Source organism: Rosa chinensis, chromosome 2, assembly GCF_002994745.2.
Source record: "Rosa chinensis cultivar Old Blush chromosome 2, RchiOBHm-V2, whole genome shotgun sequence".
Lineage (NCBI taxonomy): Eukaryota > Viridiplantae > Streptophyta > Magnoliopsida > Rosales > Rosaceae > Rosa > Rosa chinensis.
The window spans coordinates 78,011,578-78,032,531 of NC_037089.1; the positions used below are offsets into that span (position 1 = coordinate 78,011,578).

Below are 20,954 nucleotides of genomic sequence, written 5' to 3' on the forward strand. Positions count from 1 at the left end.
AGATTTTTTTATATGAGCTAAAATAGCGGGGTAGAAATTGATACCAGAGAGTGGATATAGAGTGATAGAGGCTTTCTATATAGTGAGAGCTTGATTATTTAGGCTTGGAAATGAGCAAATATATGATTTGGGGGACTATTTGGCTTTGGTGAATAGTTGCAGTTTCCCTTTTAAAATGTTTGAAAGTCATCTCCTTTTGACATTGAGGCTCTATTTATTACTAAGAGTGATATGTAGCGTGACGGTATTATTAAGATTATATTAAGTTGTTTGCTTTTGTCATCTTTTGTCCACTGGCCGTGAATAACTTAATATCAATGTTCAAAAATCGTTAGAGCATCTTTAGTAATGCTAGTCATTTTTGAGTCAAATTTTAGCCAAAGTAGCTAAAAAGTTATTTTAGCTAGTCACTTTAGAAATACGTTTGCATCAGTGCTCTCTATTTTAGCTAGTTTTGAATTTATATTATTTTTTAATGAAGATTAAATAGTTTAAATGTATTTATAAATGACATAAAATAACTTAAATGTTAAAGTAAAATGACAATTGGAATTGGTCTACTCATTTCATTTCATAGTCCCTTTATATAGGGATAGAATTACAACGGAAATATCGATTACATTAATGATACTAAATGCTGATTGATCCGTAATTGCGCTGATTGATGGTAATCATTGATTCCTTGATTCCCTCTCTGTCAGTTGCTTTGACGAAGACACACAATATGTTTTTCCTTTAACACTCCCACTTGTGCCAAGTCAAAGACGAAATGGTGCATGAGTTGTTGCCTCACTAAAACCCTTGTTAAGTAACAATAAAAACCCTGTGGGACAAAAAATACACATTGGTCGAAGAAAAAGAGCACAACGCACCTTTTACATTTGAGGATGACATGTGTGCGTTAGACTCCCCCTGACGTTTACACCTCCTCCTGATCTTTACATTAATCAATGGAGCTTGGAAAGTCTTCGCATTCCTATACTTTTCATATGTTTCTCAAATGTGACCTTAGGCAGTGATTTGGTGAACAAATCTGCCACATTCTCCTCAGACCTTACTTGATTCACTTGAATCTTGAAGAGGGTCTGTTGTTGCTGATTATAGGAAAACTTTGGCGATATGAGTTTTGTATTACCACCCTTGATATATCATAGCTTTATCTGTTCGATGCAAGCTGCATTGTCTTCATAAATGCAAGTAGGCTCTTCAGTGGTAGAACTCAAACCACTAGTCCCTCGAATATGTGTAATGATAATTCATAACCATACACACTCACGAATCGCCTCATGTAGAGCAATGATCTCTGAGGTAGCCACAAGGGTTTGCTTGGTTGATCTCCAAGATATCGCCGTGTTCCCATTGGTAAATCCATAACCAATTTGGGAACGATCTTTATGTGGGTCAGAGACGTATCCAGCATCAGCAAAACCGACCAAAACGTCATTTGGCGTTTTAGTGTAGTGAGTGTCTTTTTCGCCATCAACATTTCCTTTAGGGATTGCAGTTCCATCTGCGGTCCCTCTTGTCTCGGAAATAACAGTCACAAGTCAAAGGTTCCTTTTAGGTATCGAAAATTTTCTTGATACAATTCCAGTGACATTGCGTTGGCGCTGAGCTAAATCTAGCTAACAAGTTCATTAAGAATGCAATGTCTGGTCGAGTACATTGGGCTAAGTACAATAATGCGCCTATTGCACTTAGATAGGGAATTTCAGTTCCCAACACCTCTTCGTCATCTTCCTTTAGACGAAATGGATATTTCTTCGCATCCAAGCTTCGACTGATCATGGGAGTGCTAGCAGGATGCGCTTTGTCCATGTTAAATTGCCTGACTTTTGGACATACGCAGACTGGTGGATTAGTATTCTACAAACTCGGTGTTCTAGTTCAAGGCCTAGATAGAATCGAGTTTTCCCAAGATCCTTCATCTCAAATTCAGATTTCAAGTAGCTCGCGGTTTCTCTTATTTCATCAAGAGTACCTATTATGTTCATATCATCGACATCTACTGCTACAATTGCAAATCCGGAACTTGTTTTCTTTATGAATATGCAGGGGCATAATTCATCGTTCTTATATCCCTTCCCAATCAAGTAGTCACTTAGACGGGTATACCACATCCGCCTGGATTGTTTCAATCCGTAAAGTGAGCGTTTCAACCTAATTGCAAACGCACTCCATGGCTTAGAGTCACTTGACTTGGGTAATGTAAGGCCATCAGGCACTTTCATATATATATATATATATATATATATATATATATATATATCTCTCTCTCTCTCTCTCTCTCTGAATCTAGATCCTCATAGAGATATGCAGTAACCACATCCATGAGCTGCATTTCCAGTCCTTCGGAAACTACTAAGCTAACTAAGTAGCGGAACGTTATAACGTCCATTACGGGAAAGTATGTCTCCTCGTAGTCAATTCCAGGGCGTTGTGATGAGAAACTTTGCGCCACAAGGAGAGCCTTGTACCTCAAGACTTCATTCTTCTCGTTACGCTTTCTGATAAAGACTCATTTATGTCCTACAGGCTTTACACTTGGTGGGGTTAGCACTACTGGACCAAATACTTGTCTCTTTGTCAGATAATCTAATTCTGCCTGGATTCCTTCTTTCCATTTAGGCTAATATGCTCTTTGTTGACATTCTGCAACAGAGCGTGGTTCGATATCATCGTGCTCTATAATTTCTTGAGCAACAGTGTATGCAAATACATCATCAATGTGTATGGAAGATCTTTCTATCAACTCATACTCACTCTCATAGTCTATTGAGAGTTCTTTGTTCTCTGGAATCATTTCAAACATCGGAGCGTCCTCCAGTATTGATTCATGGACATAACTATAATCAGAGACAATCTCATGAGAGGGGTTCTTTACATTGATGATTAATGGATTGGTTTGTGCCTTACTCGCCCTCTTCTTCCTTGGGTGAGTGTCAATCGAACCAAGTGGCCTCCCCCTCTTCCTTTGGGGAGCCACGGCCTCAACCACACCTCCACTAAGTGTGGTTGCAGTGCCTCTATCTGCGGCACCGTGCCCCTTGTTGGGGACTTCTAACCTTGCAGGCACATTTGCAACTGGTATATGTGATCTCATCACTTTTGCGATATCAGTAAACATATCAGGCATCGAATCTGCTATGTTCTGAAGATCAATTATTCTTTTCACTTCACTTTCACATTGTGAAGTGCGGGGATCAAAATGAGACAGAGTGGGGACAAACCACGACAATTCATGTCGTTCCCTTGGAAAATCCTTTTTCCTATCTCCCCCTAACGATGGGAAGACTGTCTCATCAAAGTGACATTCTGCAAATCTAGCGGTAAAGAGATCGCTTGTCAAGGTTTCCAAATAGCTGATAATTATTGGGAATTCGTATCCAACATAAATACTTAATCATCTCTGAGGACCCATTTTGATGCGCTGTGGGGGCGCAATAGGCACATATACTGCGCAACCAAATATGCGTAAGTGTGAAATGTTAGACTCATATCCAGTTACCAACTGGTACACAGAAAATGGTTGGCTTGTAATGGGTCTGAAACGAATAAGTAAAGCTGCGTGCAATATTGCATAACCCCATGCAGATATAGGCAGGTTGGTGCGCATAACCAATGCCCTAACTACCATTTGTAGCCTTTTGATGGTGATTGCTTCTACTAGACCATTTTGTGTATGTACATGGGGTACAAGATGCTCTACATCGATCTCGATAGACATGCAATAATCATCGAATGCTTTTGATGTAAACTCTCCAGCGTTATCAAGTCTTGTAGACTTGATAGGGTGATCAGGGTGGTGAGCCCTTAAACGTATAATCTGTGCTAGGAGTTTTGCAAATGCAGCATTTCTTGTGGACAATAAAACGACATGTGACCAGCGTGTTGAAGCAACCACCAGAACCATAAAGTGGTCCGCATTCTTGATAGATAGGTCCACAGATATCTCTTTGTATCATTTGTAAGAATGGAATGTTTTGTTTTGTGTCTTTAGCATAGGAAGGTCTCGATCCTGTTTGTGCTAAAGAGCAGGCTTTGTAAAACGAGTGATGTGCCTTTGAAATAGTCAATGAGGCATAATGGGAGGTAGTACTTCTGGTACTTCAGAAAGTAATGACTGCATTTGAGCAGTACTAGGACCGACACCTTGCAGTGTGACTGATTTTTCTCCCACTTTATTTTTCACTCGAAAGAAGGGATGTCCATATGAGTTCTTTAAAATACGGATCATCATGTCACGACCTCGGTGCCCTAGGCGGTCATGCCAAATCCTGTATGAGTCAGTGTCCCACATTTCATTATTGGTAACAGTATAGGATTCAATGATCCGAATCATAGTGAGGTATAGTCCACTAGATTGACTCATAAGTTTCTCTACAATGTGTTTCCTTCCACATTCATTAGAGGTAATATAAAGGTATGGAGTTCCATTCTCAGTGTGTTTTTACATGATAACCGTTGGCACGAATATCGTTGAAACTTAACAAGGTTCAATTAGCTCTTGGTGCATACAGAGCATATCTCATATTCTTTAGAGTATTTCTATTTTAGTAGAATGATATTCTTTGCATTCTAATAATTTTCTTTTTTCTAGATGCATGTATTGCTTTACATCTATATAATGTTATTCCGAACCATGTAAATATGTGTATAGGAAATAAATTTGAATAAATTCAGTGCTTCAGAATAAAATTCAAAATTTATTAATAAACCAACGATAATCAAATCAAGGTTTTGTTCTAATTCATCAAACTATTATTGAAATAAACTTTAAGACCAAGCAATAGTCTAATTAAAAATGAGGTATTATGCCTTCACATCTGTCTTTGGAAAATAAATAAAGCAGATCAGTCAAAGTCTGAAGCATCCTTTGACAAAGCAAGTTCCTGGTTGCCATTGAAGTCTGCAATAGTGAGGTTGACATCTGGGTCATAACCTTCTTCTTCCATAAAATGAGCCTCTTGTTCTTTAGATTCCCTATACCTCTTGTAAGTGGCTGCAACTATGTTGCTTGCTTGGCAGTTCTTGTACCAATGCTCAATGACTCCACACCTATAGCATGGTTCATTGCCAACTCTATCCTGTTTGACTGAAGGGTTCTTAGGTGCCCTTTGCACCTTGTTTCCATGACCACTAGGGCCAGCACTACCATCTCTGTGGCATACATTGGGAGGGCCTCCACGACCTATATCACGACCCCCACGTGGTGCATTGTTGCTACGTGGGTAGGGATCAGCACGTCCAACCCCCTTTGCATTGGGGTTCTTTCCACTTTTCACTTTGCCATAATTAGCCTCAGGAATTTTCTTTGTCCCAACATGCCTGGCATTGTTATTCAAAAGAACCTTATTATGCCTCTCAGCCACTTGCAGTAGGTTGATCAGCTTATTAAATGTTGTGATTCTTTTGTTGTCATACTCCAGCCTATACTGGTTCGCTAGTATAATTGCTGAAGTAGGAAAAGTAGAAAGAGTTTTCTGGATCATATCATCTTCTGTGAGTTCCTTTCCATAGAAATTTAGACGTGCCTTTAGGCGCAACATATCATTGTTAAAGTCATTGACCCATTTGTAGTCAAGCAAGCGGATTTCATTCCACTGAACGGTCAGTTCTGGGAGCAAGGTGTCATGAATGTTCCCAAAACGTCCCTTAAGGGCATCCCACAGTTCTTTGGGTGTCTTCAAATGAAGGTACTCCCAGCGTAGATTAGGATCAATATGTCGCCTCAAAAACATTAAGGCATTTGCTTTCACCTTATTAGATAGTTCATCATCTTTGGGGTCGGTAATGGTGGCAGTGTAGTCATTTGCCACAAATGCAGTTTCCATATCAAAAACCCAACGACGGTACTCAAGTCCTTCTGAGTCCAAAATGTCAGATTCAGGTTGAGTTGCATCAGCCATCTACATAAACAAGAGAGAAGATATAAATTACGCAGTCATAAAGAAATCCACGTAAATTATTTTCCAAACATATGAATTAGATTTCAAGACCAAGATTCGTAATGATCACATTTTTTTCGATGCTATGTGAAAATACTTTATCACGGTAAGTGTGTGTGTATAATGCGCATGAATTTTCATTATCATGGCAAAGCGGATTGTATATGTTGCATTCTAAAATTAATAATAGCACATTTAATAATAAATAATAATAACATAGCATATAATAAATTACATGGCATGCTCAAATTTCACAAATATACAATAAATTTTATATGCTACACATAATATATCATGTGTAAAACTATAAACAATAGCATAATATAAAAACATGCTTAGCAATAATTATATAGTCGTAAATAAAAATCACAAAACATGCTCAAAATTGCATAAATAATATATAACAAAAAAATATATATGGCATGTTCAAAATAAAGTATAAACCATAGCATAATTAAAACATGCTTAAACATAATCATGTAAAACATAAATAACAAGGCATGCTTAAAATGATCAAAATTATCTACCTAAACATGCTTAAAATTTCTAATTATAAAAATATATCAGAGTATGAAATTAAATAGATAAAAGAGAAGATACTTGTTGTCGAGAAAATAAAACGTGTGTAGTGATGTTTTTGGGCTTGAGGAAAACTAGGCCGCTTCCTCTTTTTTCAACAGTGGGCCACAAGGCCTTATTTTTTTTCTTTGTTTTTTTTTTTTTCTGGGCCGCGGGCCTACTTTTTTTTTTTTACTGTTTTTGCTGGGTCGCATCACACTCAAGGCCCATTTGTTTTTTTTATTGGGCCGGGTCAGCCTTTTTTTTTTTTTTCTATCTCCTTTTTTTTTTCTCTCCCTTCTTTTTCTGGGTTTTCTTCTTCGATGCAGAGCTGTTGCGTCGATGCCGGAGACTGCAAAACGAGCTAGGGGACAAAGGGCCTGGGCTAGGCGGGGTGAGGGTGCCGGGACGCAAGTCGGCGGGGATGAGAGGCTGGGTCACCCTGGGTGCGCTGCTGCTGGGATCTGCTGCAGGCCGGGCTGTAGGAGACGGTAGAGTGCTGAGCAGAGGCTGGTGGGGTTTGGTGGACTGCTGCAAGGGTGACAGGTCGTGCGTCAAAGGCTCGACGCTGGTGGCTATGCGTCTGGACTGAGCAGGGCTATGCGGCTGGGCTGCTACAAGCGGGGAGGAGGTCGGTCTGGACCGAGATTTTTTTTTTTTTTTTTTTTTTTTTTGTATTGGGTGGCGGCAAAAAAAAAGTTTTTTCTTTTACGGTTTTTTTATCAAAGCGATGACTTTTTCCTCTTGGCTATTTGCTCTGAGCGTGCTGATAAAGTGTTAAAGTAAAATGACAATTGGAATTGGTCTACTCATTTCATTTCATAGTCCCTTTATATAGAGATAGAATTACAACGGAAATATCGATTACATTAATGATATTAAATGCTGATTGATCCGTAATTGCGTTGATTGATGGTAATTACTGATTCCTCGATTCCCTCTTCGTCAGTTGCTTTGACGAAGGCACACAATATGTTTTTCCTTTAACATTAAAATAAATGTTTTAAATTATAGAGAGTCTCATCTCGCTCTCTATATTTAGGAGTGAGATAGCTAAAAATTATAATGAAGAGCCACTTAGGAGTCTAGGGTGTAGCTGCTAAAATAGATAAAAAAAAAACTATACATGCTCTCCAAAATAGCTAATGAGCCAAAATGGAGAGTCTGCTAAAGATGCTCTTAAGCAATAGGTGAGCTAATGTGGGTGGCTAGGTGAATTTTTATTTTGTTATAAAACATATGAATCATTGTCAAATAATATCTTTTCTCTGAGAGAGAGCGAGAGAAAACCCTAAGCTCGGCGACGCGGCTGATTTAGACCGAGAGATCGCTTCTCGTCCGGCGGCGATCTTGGCATTTAGGCTGACCTTTGGCCTCGCTGACGCTGCGTTGTCTGCTGCCGGACATGGATGAATGGTTAGCTTTCGGGGAGCTTCTGTGAGGGGTATTGCTTGAGGTTTTTGCAGGTTGGTTTTGGCTTCAGGTTCAGCGTGGAATCTCTATGATGGCGGTGGCTATGAGGGATCGAGACTCGCTTTGTTGCTTCCTGGATCGACGACATTCTGGGAAAGTTACCTTTCTGTGGCAACGTGGATCACAGGTGTGGGACTGGGGCGAGTTGTGGTGATGCTAGGTGTGGCAACGTTGTTTCAGGTGATTGGGTCGAGGCGGCGGGATCATGGCGGAGTAGGTGTGGCATGGTCGGCAGAGCAAAGGTGCAACTGGTTTCGAGGCTAGCGTGTTTGGAGAGAAGGCTGGGTGACTAGATTCAATGTTTCAGAGTTAGGTTGGGGGGGCCGGATCTTTCTATTTTATTTAGTTCTTTTAGCGCCTCCGGCGTAGTACCAAAGGAGGATTCCGCTATGTCTACGATGTATTCAATGTCAAATGAGTGACCTAGTTCTATGTACCACTGTGGGTACTAACACATCATATTGTCTGTCTAGATGGCAGCGGAAGGATATGTAAGAGTCATTTTGGTTTTTTATCAATATATTGGCTACTGTCTTCTTCTTCAAAAAAAAAAAGCTATACTTAGTAGTAAGGGTGGTTCTAGTTGGACCTCCAAATTTGCTATTTGGACCTCCAATACTCAGTACACCTCTAATTTACTTTTTAGAATACTTGAAAAGCTAAGTAGACCTCCTTATTTTTACCAAAACGCCATTGAACATGAGATATAACAATCTTTTACTCTATTTTTTATATCTCTTCAACCACGAGAAGAAAAATGAATCAAAACCACATTATATTGCTCTCTTATGAGTAGGTCTCTCCTCCACAAAAATTAATCAAAGGGTTGGTTCTTGATCTTGATATGTTGTTAGAATATCTTTGAATTTGCTAAAAGAATGATTTCAAGGGTTTTTGGGTTAGAAGATCAAGTAATAACTATATCATAATATTCAATTAATTTAGTTTTAAAAAATTCCAAATCAAATTGTTTTGAATTTATTTTTGTATTAAATGATGGGTCATGTATAGAAATTATTATTTTTACTTAATTATTTTAGGTAAATTGTAAAACTACATAGGCAATATAAAGAAATTTTGAAAAGAAAAAAAAATAATTTAATTAAATGTTATATTTGATTGGAGGAGGTAAGAAGAATATTTATTTATTTATTTTTTTCATTTTTCTCTCTTTGTCCTTATTTGTCTTTTCATATAACTTGACAAATTCTATTAATAATTGAAAAAAATTAGAGGTCCAAATATTAAATTTGGAGATCCAACTGGAATCACCCTAGTAGTAATTGATTAAAAATAGAACGAAAAAGTTAAGCATATAAATAACTACTTACAAACAAAGTTATTTTTAAGTTTAGAAAAAAAAATATTTTGATCATTTTTTTTAATTTACATGCATGAGCGCCGCACAAACTAGTCAAGAAGGCTGGCTACCGATTAGAGAAATTTTTAGAACACTATTTAATATGCATCGACCTCTTGGACTATTGTGCATGATGTGTGCCAACATTAAGAACTTATCCATAATGTGTGACAACTGACAACTAAGAACTAATGCATGATGTGTGACAAGTTGACAACTAAGAGCTGATGCGCGCCACCCAAACATAATCCTACACTTCTACATATATATTACCAGTTTTCCGGTGTTCGTACAGTAGTCTACAAAAGTTGTGATACAAGGTATTATTCATAACTTAATAATTAAGTACTTGATCGAACTAAAACAAAAGAATTGATAATTACAACTATTATTAGTCTTGCGTGAATTGACCTTTGACTAACGAATAAGAAATTTAGGACATTAGACAAAATGAAACTAGGCGAGAGACTAATAGCTTCTCTTTCGTATTTTTGGAAAGATCAGAGTCAAACACGACAAGAACACACACACAGAACTTGAGATCGATAAGTCAGGCGGAGAGATGAGCCTCCCAGCGTAATTGAGTTCTAAATCCCTTAAAAAAAAAAAAAAAGTATAATGTAGTAAAGCAGACTCTAGTTTTAAAGATCGAGAATAGTAGACTCATGACTCGATGATTGACTGACGAATGCAGTATTCCAGAGGTGCATGAATGTTTCTCCCGGCCCGGCCATGCATTATTGCATTATTAATTGGACGCGTGAATGCACCCGCCATCTCTCTTTTGACGATTCGCATTCAGACAAGATCGATCTTTTTCCCTCATCGTATATGGCTACTGGTTTGTTAAATTTGAGCCACGCACCATTCAACATTCTCATACACTGATATAAATATGGCGGGCCGGATCTATCACTGTCGGATCGATCTGTGTATTTGAATGGCTGCCTATTTGAATTCCAACTTTGAACCATCCATATCAATCTGAGCGTGAACCACATGTATGTGCCGCAATTTTTTTTTTTTTTTTTTTTTTTTTTTTTTTTGAGTATGTAGCTGCCGCAATTATCAACATAACAACCGGACTAGGGGAAATCAAAGTCTTCATGGATTCCAGGTTACGCAAAAACATGTTTCGGCGATTTTGCTGCTTTTATCAACCTTTTTTAGTTTGTTTAGTTTTGTAAATTTTTGTTAACAATTTGAATTCAAATTCAAATACATACATTTAATCATGATTCTTTCTAAAATTCTTTTCCAATTAAATTTGGTATGGAAGCGTGTATATTGTTTCTGTATATGTTAGAGCAACTCCAACAGCTTCCCTATAATTTTTGTATTATAGAAAAACAAAAGTCAAACCTTTAACCTATTTTTATATTATATTGGACTCTATTCGTATGTACAGTAATATTATTTGTCAATTATTCACATACATAAATTATTCTTAACAATCCACATCAATGCATATACGCCAAATACCACAGATTTTCAACTTCAACTTATTAATTAAGAGGGTGTTCCCCATAATAGTATTAGGCGAACGTGCATTGCATTTATTTTTGGAGCATAAATTCCCGAAAAGAAATGAATTTATGAACAAATAGCACACCTTAATCCCAGCGAGGTGACAACTTATTACGTTTGTAACATGATCGAATAATTGAATATGTTTCAAATTTTGAGCCTATTACCCCATGTGCTATCTAAACCTTTTTTTTTTTTTTCCTAAAAGAATCAAAAGATTTCACTCCTACCCCATGGTGACTCCAACCCGTGACCTGGATCTTAGATAGTGGGTGCTCTAACCACTTAGCTAACACCACTTCCAAGTCTCATGTGCTATCTAAACCTAACTCCCAAGTCCAATTAACAATTAGAATCAACCATCTCTTAGGATCTTCTTTAAAAATCACACACCATTAAACCAATCAAAGAAAAAATCTTGGAGAAGAAGAGAACACGCTTCAACAAACAGAGAGTTTCCCTCCCTGTCCCGTGGCCGGTGAGCCCATGTGTCGTCGTCGGACGGGCCATTTTTGATTCCTTGTGGGTTAGGTGTGTGGCTGATTTCCTCGATTGACTTTCGGATTGGGGAGATCAAGATGGCGGTGTGCCAGGTGAGCGAGGGGGAGATTGCGATAGTTTTCTGGCTTTGGCTCACTCCTCGATGGCTTAGTCAGCGGACTGGTTTGGTGTCACGACCGGAAACTGATCGGAGGTTGCCTATTCGTGGTGTGTTTGTGGCGGCGTGACCTAGAACTGATTGGACTAATCTGATCTACGTCGGATATGAGAGATTCGACCTGAGGATGGGTTTGTCTGCGTGGGGTGGCACTTATCCATGGCATGACGGGGATGATGGTAGGTCGATGGCAGCGGTCCGACAACAGCAGCAGGGCGAGTGGCCTAGCAGGGGTGGCTGTGGTGGGGGTATACCAAGCTTGGAAGGTGACCCGTGGTCTCCTCGCTTCTTGGGTACATGCTTAGGATTGGGCTTGACGTGGGCTTTCTGCTTTGTTTTTGTTGCTAGCTTTGTTTTTATTTGTTATTTAGTTATGTCTCGCATTTAGCGTGAAATAAGTCTGCATGTATTTTGTAGGGTTAGTCGGGCTAAATGACTGTGTAGGCACTCTAAGTGCCTTGTCTGACCTAGCGAAGCAACGATTCATTGTTAAATGGTCGCTACCTCTTAGTGGCAGGATGAAACTAAGTGTCGTCAGATTTATTTTCCGGTGGTAGCATAGTAGAAAAGTTGTGATATTGGTAATTATGCTTTATTGTAGGGTTGGGCTCGGGTCGGATCGGGCCCGAAATTTGGTAAAACCGAGACTGAGCCCGAAACAATCTGTTCGGGCCAATTCGGGCTTTTTCAAAAATGAAAACCGACAGAAATCGATCCCAAATGAGTCAGTTCAGTCCTCGGGCTTTTCGGGCCCAAAATTCAGTTTCCCAGCTTTTCTTGTAAATCCACAACCATTTTTCTTCTTCTTCATCTCTCCCCATTCTCTCTTCTCATTCTCTCCAATTGAGGCAGTAAACGCTTGGGGGAACACCAACCTGGAGACCATGGACCCATAGATCCACGACCTGATCGAGAAGGAGAAGCGTCGCCACTGCCGCAGCATCGAGTTCATCGCCTTCGAGAACTTCACCTCCTTTGCCGTCATCGACCAGATCGAGAACCTCTGCCACTCCCCAGCCAACTTCGCCGCCTACAAAGCTGTGCTCCAGCCCCACGACCGCATCATGGGCTTGGACCTCCCCTCCGGATGGAGAGAGAGAGAGAGAGAGAGAGAGAGAGAGAGAGAGAGAGAGAGAGAGAGAGAGAGAGAGAGAGTGAGAGAGAGAGAGAGAGAGAGAGAGAGAAGGGTGAGGGAGGGACTGAGAGGGAGATTTGAGAGACTGAGGCTTTGAGCTAGGTTCGAGAGAGAGGATTGAGGGAGGCTGAGATCGGGTTTAAGGTTAGTGTCACTGAGTTTTAATCTGGGAAGCACATTTACTGGGTTTTCAGAAATTGGGGAAGAACACTGAGTGTTTTTTGAAATGGGGTTGAGAGGCTGAGATCGGGAAAATGGGTTGTGGTGAGCTCAAGTGTTTGTGGTGAGCTCAATAATTAGAGAAACGGGTTGCAGATATATTATAATAGTGGGAGACAAAGTGTAGTGCAACAGCCAAAGGGAGACAAAGTGGAGTGCTGCATGTGCCAATAATATATTATAATATCACCATAGAGGGAGACAAAGTGAAGGGCTGCATGTGCTAATAATATATTATAATATCACCGGGACAAGTAGCAAATGATGGGAAATCGGGTCATTCGGGCTTTCGGTCTCATAAAATGTGAAGCTCGAGACCGAACCGATATAATGCATTCGGGTCAGGCTTTGCACCGAACCAAGTATTTTCATATCAAAACCAAACCGAATCAGACTTTTTTGCTCGGTCCGGGTTGCTCTTTCGGTCTTTCGGGTGCAAACGCCCAAGCCTACTTTATTGTAATCGAGTTATCTTTCCATTATGTCACCTCTATGTCAAAGCAAATGGAGTTGCCAATGATGCACTCTTTGCTAATTGGTGCTTGTTAGAATACATGTATTTTGTAAAGACTCCTTATATCATTTCGGGTTGTTCTCTAGATGTTTATTGTAATCAGGGGGTTCAGGCTCTATGTCCCCCCCTTGTATTCGACAGTTTCATTAATCAAGACTTGAGGGCAGTCGCACCAGAAAAAAAAAAAACCAATCAAGTCACATAATGTACTAAGACAATCACTCAAGGGTAGTGGACCTAAAAGATGAACGACTTTTTTTTTTAGAATAGATGAACGATTGCTATAATTTTATACATTGTGTGTTTTTAAGAGCGTGTGTAACGATAATTTTTAATGATAAAGTTAACTTCAATTGAGAATCCTTATATATAAGCACATACACAAAATAGATTAGCTTGAATTTTTATTTGTTCAAAATAAATAAGTATTTCTCACGGTCTTTTTTGGTCTCGTAAGTGAGCACTATTAATAAATTTAAAATTCGATATCAAAAACTAATAGACAAGTAAGAACCGTGAGAAACAATATTCACTTTAATGCTAAAGGGATGATAATCTTGATAGATTATGACTTGAATCCCTAAATTGAATCCAATAGATAGACTATTGATTACAATCAGATTGGATTTAAATGACAATAGACTGTGATTTGATTGAGGTCAATCCAATTTGTTAACAACTTTAGTTGGATGCCTAGATTTCACACGCTATCAAGGAGGATTATGCATCAATCATATTCATTGTCCTAAAATCCAGTTAAATAGTTAAGTGAAAAATTCACATGTTAGGCCTCAAATGTGGGAGATTCACTTGTATGACTTGATATATAAATGAACCTATGTGAAAATAGTGATGGTGATGCCACAAGTGTTATGCTATCTCTTTGACAAGTATTATCAATACTATATTTAAGAGAAGAGAGCTTGCTCACCATAACTAATTTTTTTTTTACTTTTATATCCCTGAAATATTAAATAACTTTATATATCTTTCTAATTGTTTAAGATAAAAAAGTCAAAAGTACTTAAATAAGTAATTAATAAGAAAATTTATTATTTTAAGAAATTAACTACCCACTACTAGAATGGTGACCACCCACTTCTCCACACCCATAAAGTGAGAACAGTTCTAGTGCTACTTATATTTAATTGTATTTAAATGAACCAAGTAATTAAGCTACACCAATTCCCTAAAGACAAGAAGAAGAAGAAGAGAAAAAACAAAAAAAACAGGCGTGCATAGTGATGTGACTGATGTCATAATTAGTATAGTCAAAACTTCGAGAGTTCGAGTAATCAAAATTATTCTTTTGATCTTAATTTTCAGGAGTATACCCTACGTACAGTATATATGCATGCATGATTTAATTTCGATAGATGAGTAATTCAATTCCCACGTGCCTTACTGTCTTGTAGTTCCATCTATATATATAAGTAGTATATGGCATACGAGCCTCTTCAAACAACTAATAGAGTACGTATTCTAACATCTTCAGTATGGAATTGCCAGACTACTCATTGGTTAAGAATCTTGTAATGAAGGTTAAAAAGGAGATGTTCTCATCTTCATCTTCATCATCAGAACATGATGATGTATATCGTCTTGTGTCTCCTTCTGCTTACGACACTGCTTGGCTCGCCATGGTTCCGAATCCTGAAAAACCAGATCGGCCCTTGTTCCGGGGATGCTTGCAATGGGTGCTCCGGAACCAAAAACCAGGAGGCTTCTGGGGATCATCAGAGTCGACCTCTATAAGTACCTTATACTCCCTCACTTCGACTCTCGCTTGCATTGTTGCACTCACCACCTGGAGTGTTGGCCACACTGCCATTCAAAAGGGTAGGCATGAATTTCTCGTTTGGTGTGGGAGAATAATTTCTAATATTTTAAACTGTTAGATCTTCTTTTAATGGGATTCAATGGTTAAACAGTAAGGAGCATCGCATCATATGTTTAGGAACATTGTAGAATTTTCTTTTTATATATGCATAACTTTTGAAATTGGTTGAATTAATTTGGTGAAGATTGGTGTCTAGGGTTGGGGTTCATTCATGCAAATGCAGAAGAGATACTGAAAGAGCAAAATGGCTGCTTTCCCGAGTGGTTTGTACTTCTTTTACCGGCAATAGTTGACCTTGCAAAGACCAAAGGCCTGCATGTTCATTTCTCAAATGGTTCAAAAGCGCTTATACAACAGATCTTCCATGAGAGACAACAGCTATTCCAAATCAACAGGTATAACTTTTGATGGGAATAGACTTATGACTTGACTTAATTGGGGTGGTTTTGTTCCTCCCACGTACGTAGTCGCCGCAAACAAATATCCTTAAACACCAGGCCACCACGTTATTTCACCAGTGTTGTTTATCAAATTTGATTAACATAGTATTATTAATTTCGTCAAATTAATTTGGTTCACATGTTCAAAATCAATTCCAAACTTGTGGGGCAGGTCGGGACAGGAGTACTATGAGACACTGATGCCATATCTTGAAGCTTTGCCGGAGAGTTATAATGAGATTTTGCTACAACAGAGTGAAGATTATGGGATCCTCATCCAGTTTCCATCAGCCACCGCCTATGCTTTTATGAAGACAGGAAATAAGAATCTTTTGGTGAATTTGAATTCTGTTGTCCAAAGATGTGGATATGGAGGTATGATATCTACGGATCGACAAATAGTATGTTTTTGGAAATCTATCTTTAAATAATGGACATCGACGAATTCAGAAAATGTGGACATACATATTCTTTTCGACCACTCAGTTGCATATACGTACTTTGAGCATGTCTAACAGTAGAATTTATTTTTAGATTAAATTTAGCTAAACTTATGAATTATAGCTATTGATTTAACAATGTTGCTTCAGCAATAGTAGCTATTGATAAATGATATATTATGTTTAATCAAATCGTAGACTGACACGTGGACAGAAGATGAGAGAGAAATATAACTTTTACTTTAGCTATATAAGATTCTCTAGCTAAATATAGCTAGCCAATTTAGCTAAAGTTAAATATAACTTAGCTATAGCTAGTTTGTTGGAGTTGAATTTTGCTTCAAAAATAGTTAAATATAGCTACAAATTAAATTTAACTACTCTGTTGGAGATGCCTAGGTCAATGATTAAAATAGTTCATTAGTTTTCATTTCAATATCTGATAGACTAGTTTGTTTCTACTGTTCATCTTTTTTATTTTATTTTATATTTTATATTTTTTATCAAAGGGAAAAAGAATATTCGAACTTGAATCTTCTACTAATATTTTGATTGATATAAATATATTGGAACAATATCAAACGCTACTTGACTTTGTTTACATAATTTATACCTCCATACTTTTTTATGTGAATAATTTTTGCATGAATGATCCTTGTGTAAGAGAATGAGTGGTTGTGATAATTGGATTATATTGCAAAAAAAAAAAAAAAACTTATTGGTCTAAATTAGGTTCAATTTATCTGTTATAATTTGCATAGATTCAAAAGTGTAGCATATAAAAGATGCAGAAATCTACCGTCTATATTATAAATCATTAGGTTTCTTCGCAAATAAGAGAGAGTTTAGAAACACGGATACTGCATTGGAGCCTCAAAATTGTGTCATGCCAAAAATATTTAATTTTGTACGTGGACATCCTCTAAAGATACAACATAACAGCATGTACAGTCCTCCGCCAAACAAATAAAAGATGCAGAAATCTACCGTCTACATCATAAATCATTAGGTTTCTTCGCAAGAAATATATATATACAAACACTCATTCATTGACAAAAGGAATACAATTTTGGTGTGTACGTACAGTTCCTGCGATTTACCCCATGGATGAAGACCTCGTAAAGATTTGTCTTATTAACCGGATTGAGACACTGGGCCTAGCAGAGTATTTCATGGAGGAGATAACGATTCTACTTGATCAAGTTTTCAGGTGAAGACTGTAATTCATTTCCATTAGAATCATCACTACATGCATGCATACATACATACCTATATATATATATATATATATCAAGCTGGATCAGAAGCGGACGTCCGCACTTTTGCCCTTGATCAAGCATCGATGGCAGCGTTGCTGTTTCCGGACGAAGACTCTGGACATCTCGGATGATGTCACCATCAAGGTGAAGGCTCAGGACCTCAGGTGATTGGATTCGAAGGCATGCCTGGCAAGCTCGCCTGAAACCATGGAAGCACCACCAAGGTTGACTTTGAACTCTTCATCGACGAGTCCAGTAGTAAGAAGAGGCTCGAAATTGAGGCATGGTTCCGTCCGGCAAGAGCAGCGCCGCGCGTTGGCACCTGATGCAACTGTGAGGATGGACGTCTACACTTTTTCTGTTTTGCGGACGTCCGCTTCTAAACGACTCCATATATATATATGTATATATTTATATATAAACATTAAATCCGGTTGAACTAACTAATTTTTTTCGAAGAGCAGAAGTTATGTGAACAATGAAGGGACAGAGATGACGGTGAAGCATGGTCTGCTTCCACTAGAACTTTATAGAGATTCACTAGCATTTCGGCTACTAAGACTACATGGCTATACTGTATCTCCTTGTAAGTATAGATCGGTGCGTATATATACTAGTAAATTTACTATCCTCATTCTTTATTTGATTATTGCATGATCTACAGGGAAGTTCTGCTGGTTCCTCCAAGATGAAGATATATTGGTGCACATAGAAGAGCACCATGAAACGTTTTTGAGTGCCATGTATAATGTATTCAGGGCATCAGATCTTACTTTTGCCGGAGAAAGTCAGCTTGAAGATGCTAGGTTATTCTCTACAAGAATACTGGAAAAGGAAACAACGAATTCCGAGAAATTGCTAGTAGACCAGGTATGTATAGAAATAATTCAGAAGCAAAACTAAGAAAAAAAAATTACCAACTAAAAACCCCAACAAAAATTACTAGCTTTTAGTCGCAACAAATTTTGTGACTAAAATCTAACTTTGGTGACTTCGTTGGTCATGAACACCACATTATTGTAGCTGAAAGTCTCCGCATAAAACTTTAGTTAAAAAAAAAAAATCCTGAAAATGAGGATTATTGGTAACTTATAGCCCGGAACTTGTAAAGTTCCGAGTAATCATGAATTTGCTGGGCATTTCCCCTTGTGTAGATTAAGCATGAACTTAGTCATCCATGGCTTGCTCGGTTGGATCATTTGGAACACAGGAAATGCATTGAGAGGGAAGATGCTATTCATCCATGGACAGGAAAAGCCTTTTCGTATAGGTAAGATTTAGTAATTAGATGATCGAGGTTAGTCAAATTAATGTGACTATTATGTGTTAATTAAATATTTATTTTAATCAATTACCTACAGACTATCATTTTCGAGTGATGCTCTGCTGCAACAACTTGCCATAGAGAATTATTCACTCAGACAATCAATATTCAGAGATGAACTAACCGAGTTAGAGAGGTGGTCAAAGGACATGGGACTTTGTGACATGGGGTTTGCACGACAGAAAACCGCACACTGTTATTTTGCAGTTGCATCAACTGTATCACCTCCTTCCCTTTCGGATGTGAGGCTGGCACTTGTCAAAAGTGCAATCCTTGTTACGGTGGCTGATGATTTTTTTGATGCGGAAGGTTCATTGAGTGATCTCAAAAGTTTTACAAATGCCGTCAAAAGGTATAAACAAGAACAACTTTGATAGTGCGTCGATAGGCTCATAGGAATAAGCACTTCTCGTGTACAATGACTTTGTTGGAGGTTGTAATAACTAATGTGGTTATCATAAGCAATTTTCAGACGTCAGCAGATAGGCCTGAATGGACACAGCAAAACTATATTTAAAGCTCTCAAGGATCTCCTCGATGACATTTCTATGCAATTCTTCAATAAATATGGATATGACGTAAACATATACCTTCAAGATCTAGTAAGATTATGATTGAATTAAAATTTTGTAAATTAGACTTGTATCTTAAGGTAGGATTTATATCGCTAATTTTTTTTTTGTTCTATTCTTTTTGTCAAATATAGTGGCATCAAACATTTGTGAAATGGTTAAAGGAGGCAGAGTGGAGCAGTACTGGGCATACCCCATCAATAGCTGAGTACCTTCAAGTAGCCACGAGTTCAATAGCTGCACAAACTATTATTCTTCCAGCAGCTCTTCTTCTTAGTCCACAACCCGGAATAGACATCCTCAAGTGCCCTCAAAATGAGCCGCTTACAAATTTACTTATGGTTTCAACACGCTTTTTGAACGATATTGGAACCTATAAGGTAGCTATCTAGTTTACACAATCATATGCTCAGTTATTTTTATCTTTGAATTTGATATAAAAGAAAAAAATCACTGATGCCCCGGATGCATTAATATTGCAGCGGGAACAAGAGGAGGGGAAGCCAAACCTTGTTCTGCTACACATGAAGGAAAATCCGGATCTGGGAGTTGAAGAATCAATTGAGGTTATACAGAAGATATTGGACGAAAAGAAGAAACAGTTCCTGGAACAGGTTTTGGTGAATGGAGTGAATGATATGCCAGAAGCATGTAAACTACTCCACTTTCAATGCCTGAAAGCATTTCAGATGTTCTACAACTCAACAAATGCATTTGACTCCCAAACAGAGTTGCTTGCTGACATCAACAAAGCGATTTATTTTCCATTAAAGGTGGATCATAGAAGTTTGGCTAGTAGCCATAGCCAAGTTGGTACTAAAAGCCTTCAAATCCAACAGAGAGTAATTGGAACAAGTTCAACATTCTTGAAGAGCATTACTGAGAACAGAACTTGTACTACTGGTGCTATAAAGTTCCTCCAAGGAAAGAAGTTTTCTGCAAAGCCTTACGCGGGGATCTTATCACTTAAGATGAGAAAATCAATAACTCCTACGACTTTCCCAAAGCCGAAAGCTTGTACTTATTCGTGGCATAAGTAATCATGAAAAAATGGAAGATGACATTGAAAGTCATTAGTTTTGATGATCTTTACTAGAAAGGAATTAAAATTAAAATCTCATTTTGAATCTACAGTATGTAAGCAAATTTGTTGTGTCATCAGGGAAAATTTCTTTCTTGTTGTAAAGAATTGGATAATTGTATTATATTCATCTCGTCATGAGGTTTATATAGGGTTACATCATGTATACAAAAGGAAATACATAATAACTATACTAATCAATCGCATATTACAAGTATGTCAATCGCATACATTACAAGTCTGTCAATCGCATACATTAAGCAATACCTATTGCATGAATAGTCATTATCATTTACAACACTCCCCCTTGGATATTCCATGTCAATAGTGTTGCCTCTGCTATGCGCTTCTAAGTTGCCTAGTCAAAAACCTTGCCAAGTAATAAAAACCCTATGGGAAAAAACAACCTCGGTCGAAGGAGAAAAAGAGCACAATGCGCGTGAATGTGGAGTAGTCGACATCCTTCCACACCCCCCCCCCTTGTGTCGCTCAAACTCAGTGATGACGTTTTGATCATTGCCTCACTAAAAACTTTGCCAGGTAACAAAAACCATGTGGGACAAAAATAACCCTGGTCTAAGGGCAAAAAGAGCACAACATGTCCTT

General features: G+C 38.1%; 1 protein-coding gene across 1 annotated transcript; it reads left to right on the forward strand.

Moving 5' to 3' along the window:
- Positions 1 to 14,888: 14,888 nt before the first annotated feature.
- Positions 14,889 to 20,307, forward strand: LOC112190046 (S-linalool synthase). The gene is made up of 11 exons (XM_040513606.1): positions 14,889 to 15,231; positions 15,429 to 15,627; positions 15,845 to 16,047; positions 17,199 to 17,322; positions 17,836 to 17,957; positions 18,036 to 18,241; positions 18,526 to 18,641; positions 18,733 to 19,062; positions 19,168 to 19,297; positions 19,402 to 19,647; positions 19,750 to 20,307. Exons 1-11 carry the CDS (start codon positions 14,889 to 14,891, stop codon positions 20,305 to 20,307), a joined length of 2,577 nt encoding a protein of 858 aa, XP_040369540.1.
- Positions 20,308 to 20,954: the final 647 nt, after the last annotated feature.

What these genes read in the sequence shown, in the direction of transcription:
- LOC112190046 (XM_040513606.1), top strand. Translation starts at nt 14,889, where the DNA reads ATGGAATTGCCAGACTACTCATTGGTTAAGAATCTTGTAATGAAGGTT. An exon ending in AGAAATTGCTAGTAGACCAG is followed by an intron (nt 18,242 to 18,525) that starts GTATGTATAGAA and finishes CCCCTTGTGTAG; the next exon opens with ATTAAGCATGAACTTAGTCA. An exon ending in ACATATACCTTCAAGATCTA is followed by an intron (nt 19,298 to 19,401) that starts GTAAGATTATGA and finishes TGTCAAATATAG; the next exon opens with TGGCATCAAACATTTGTGAA.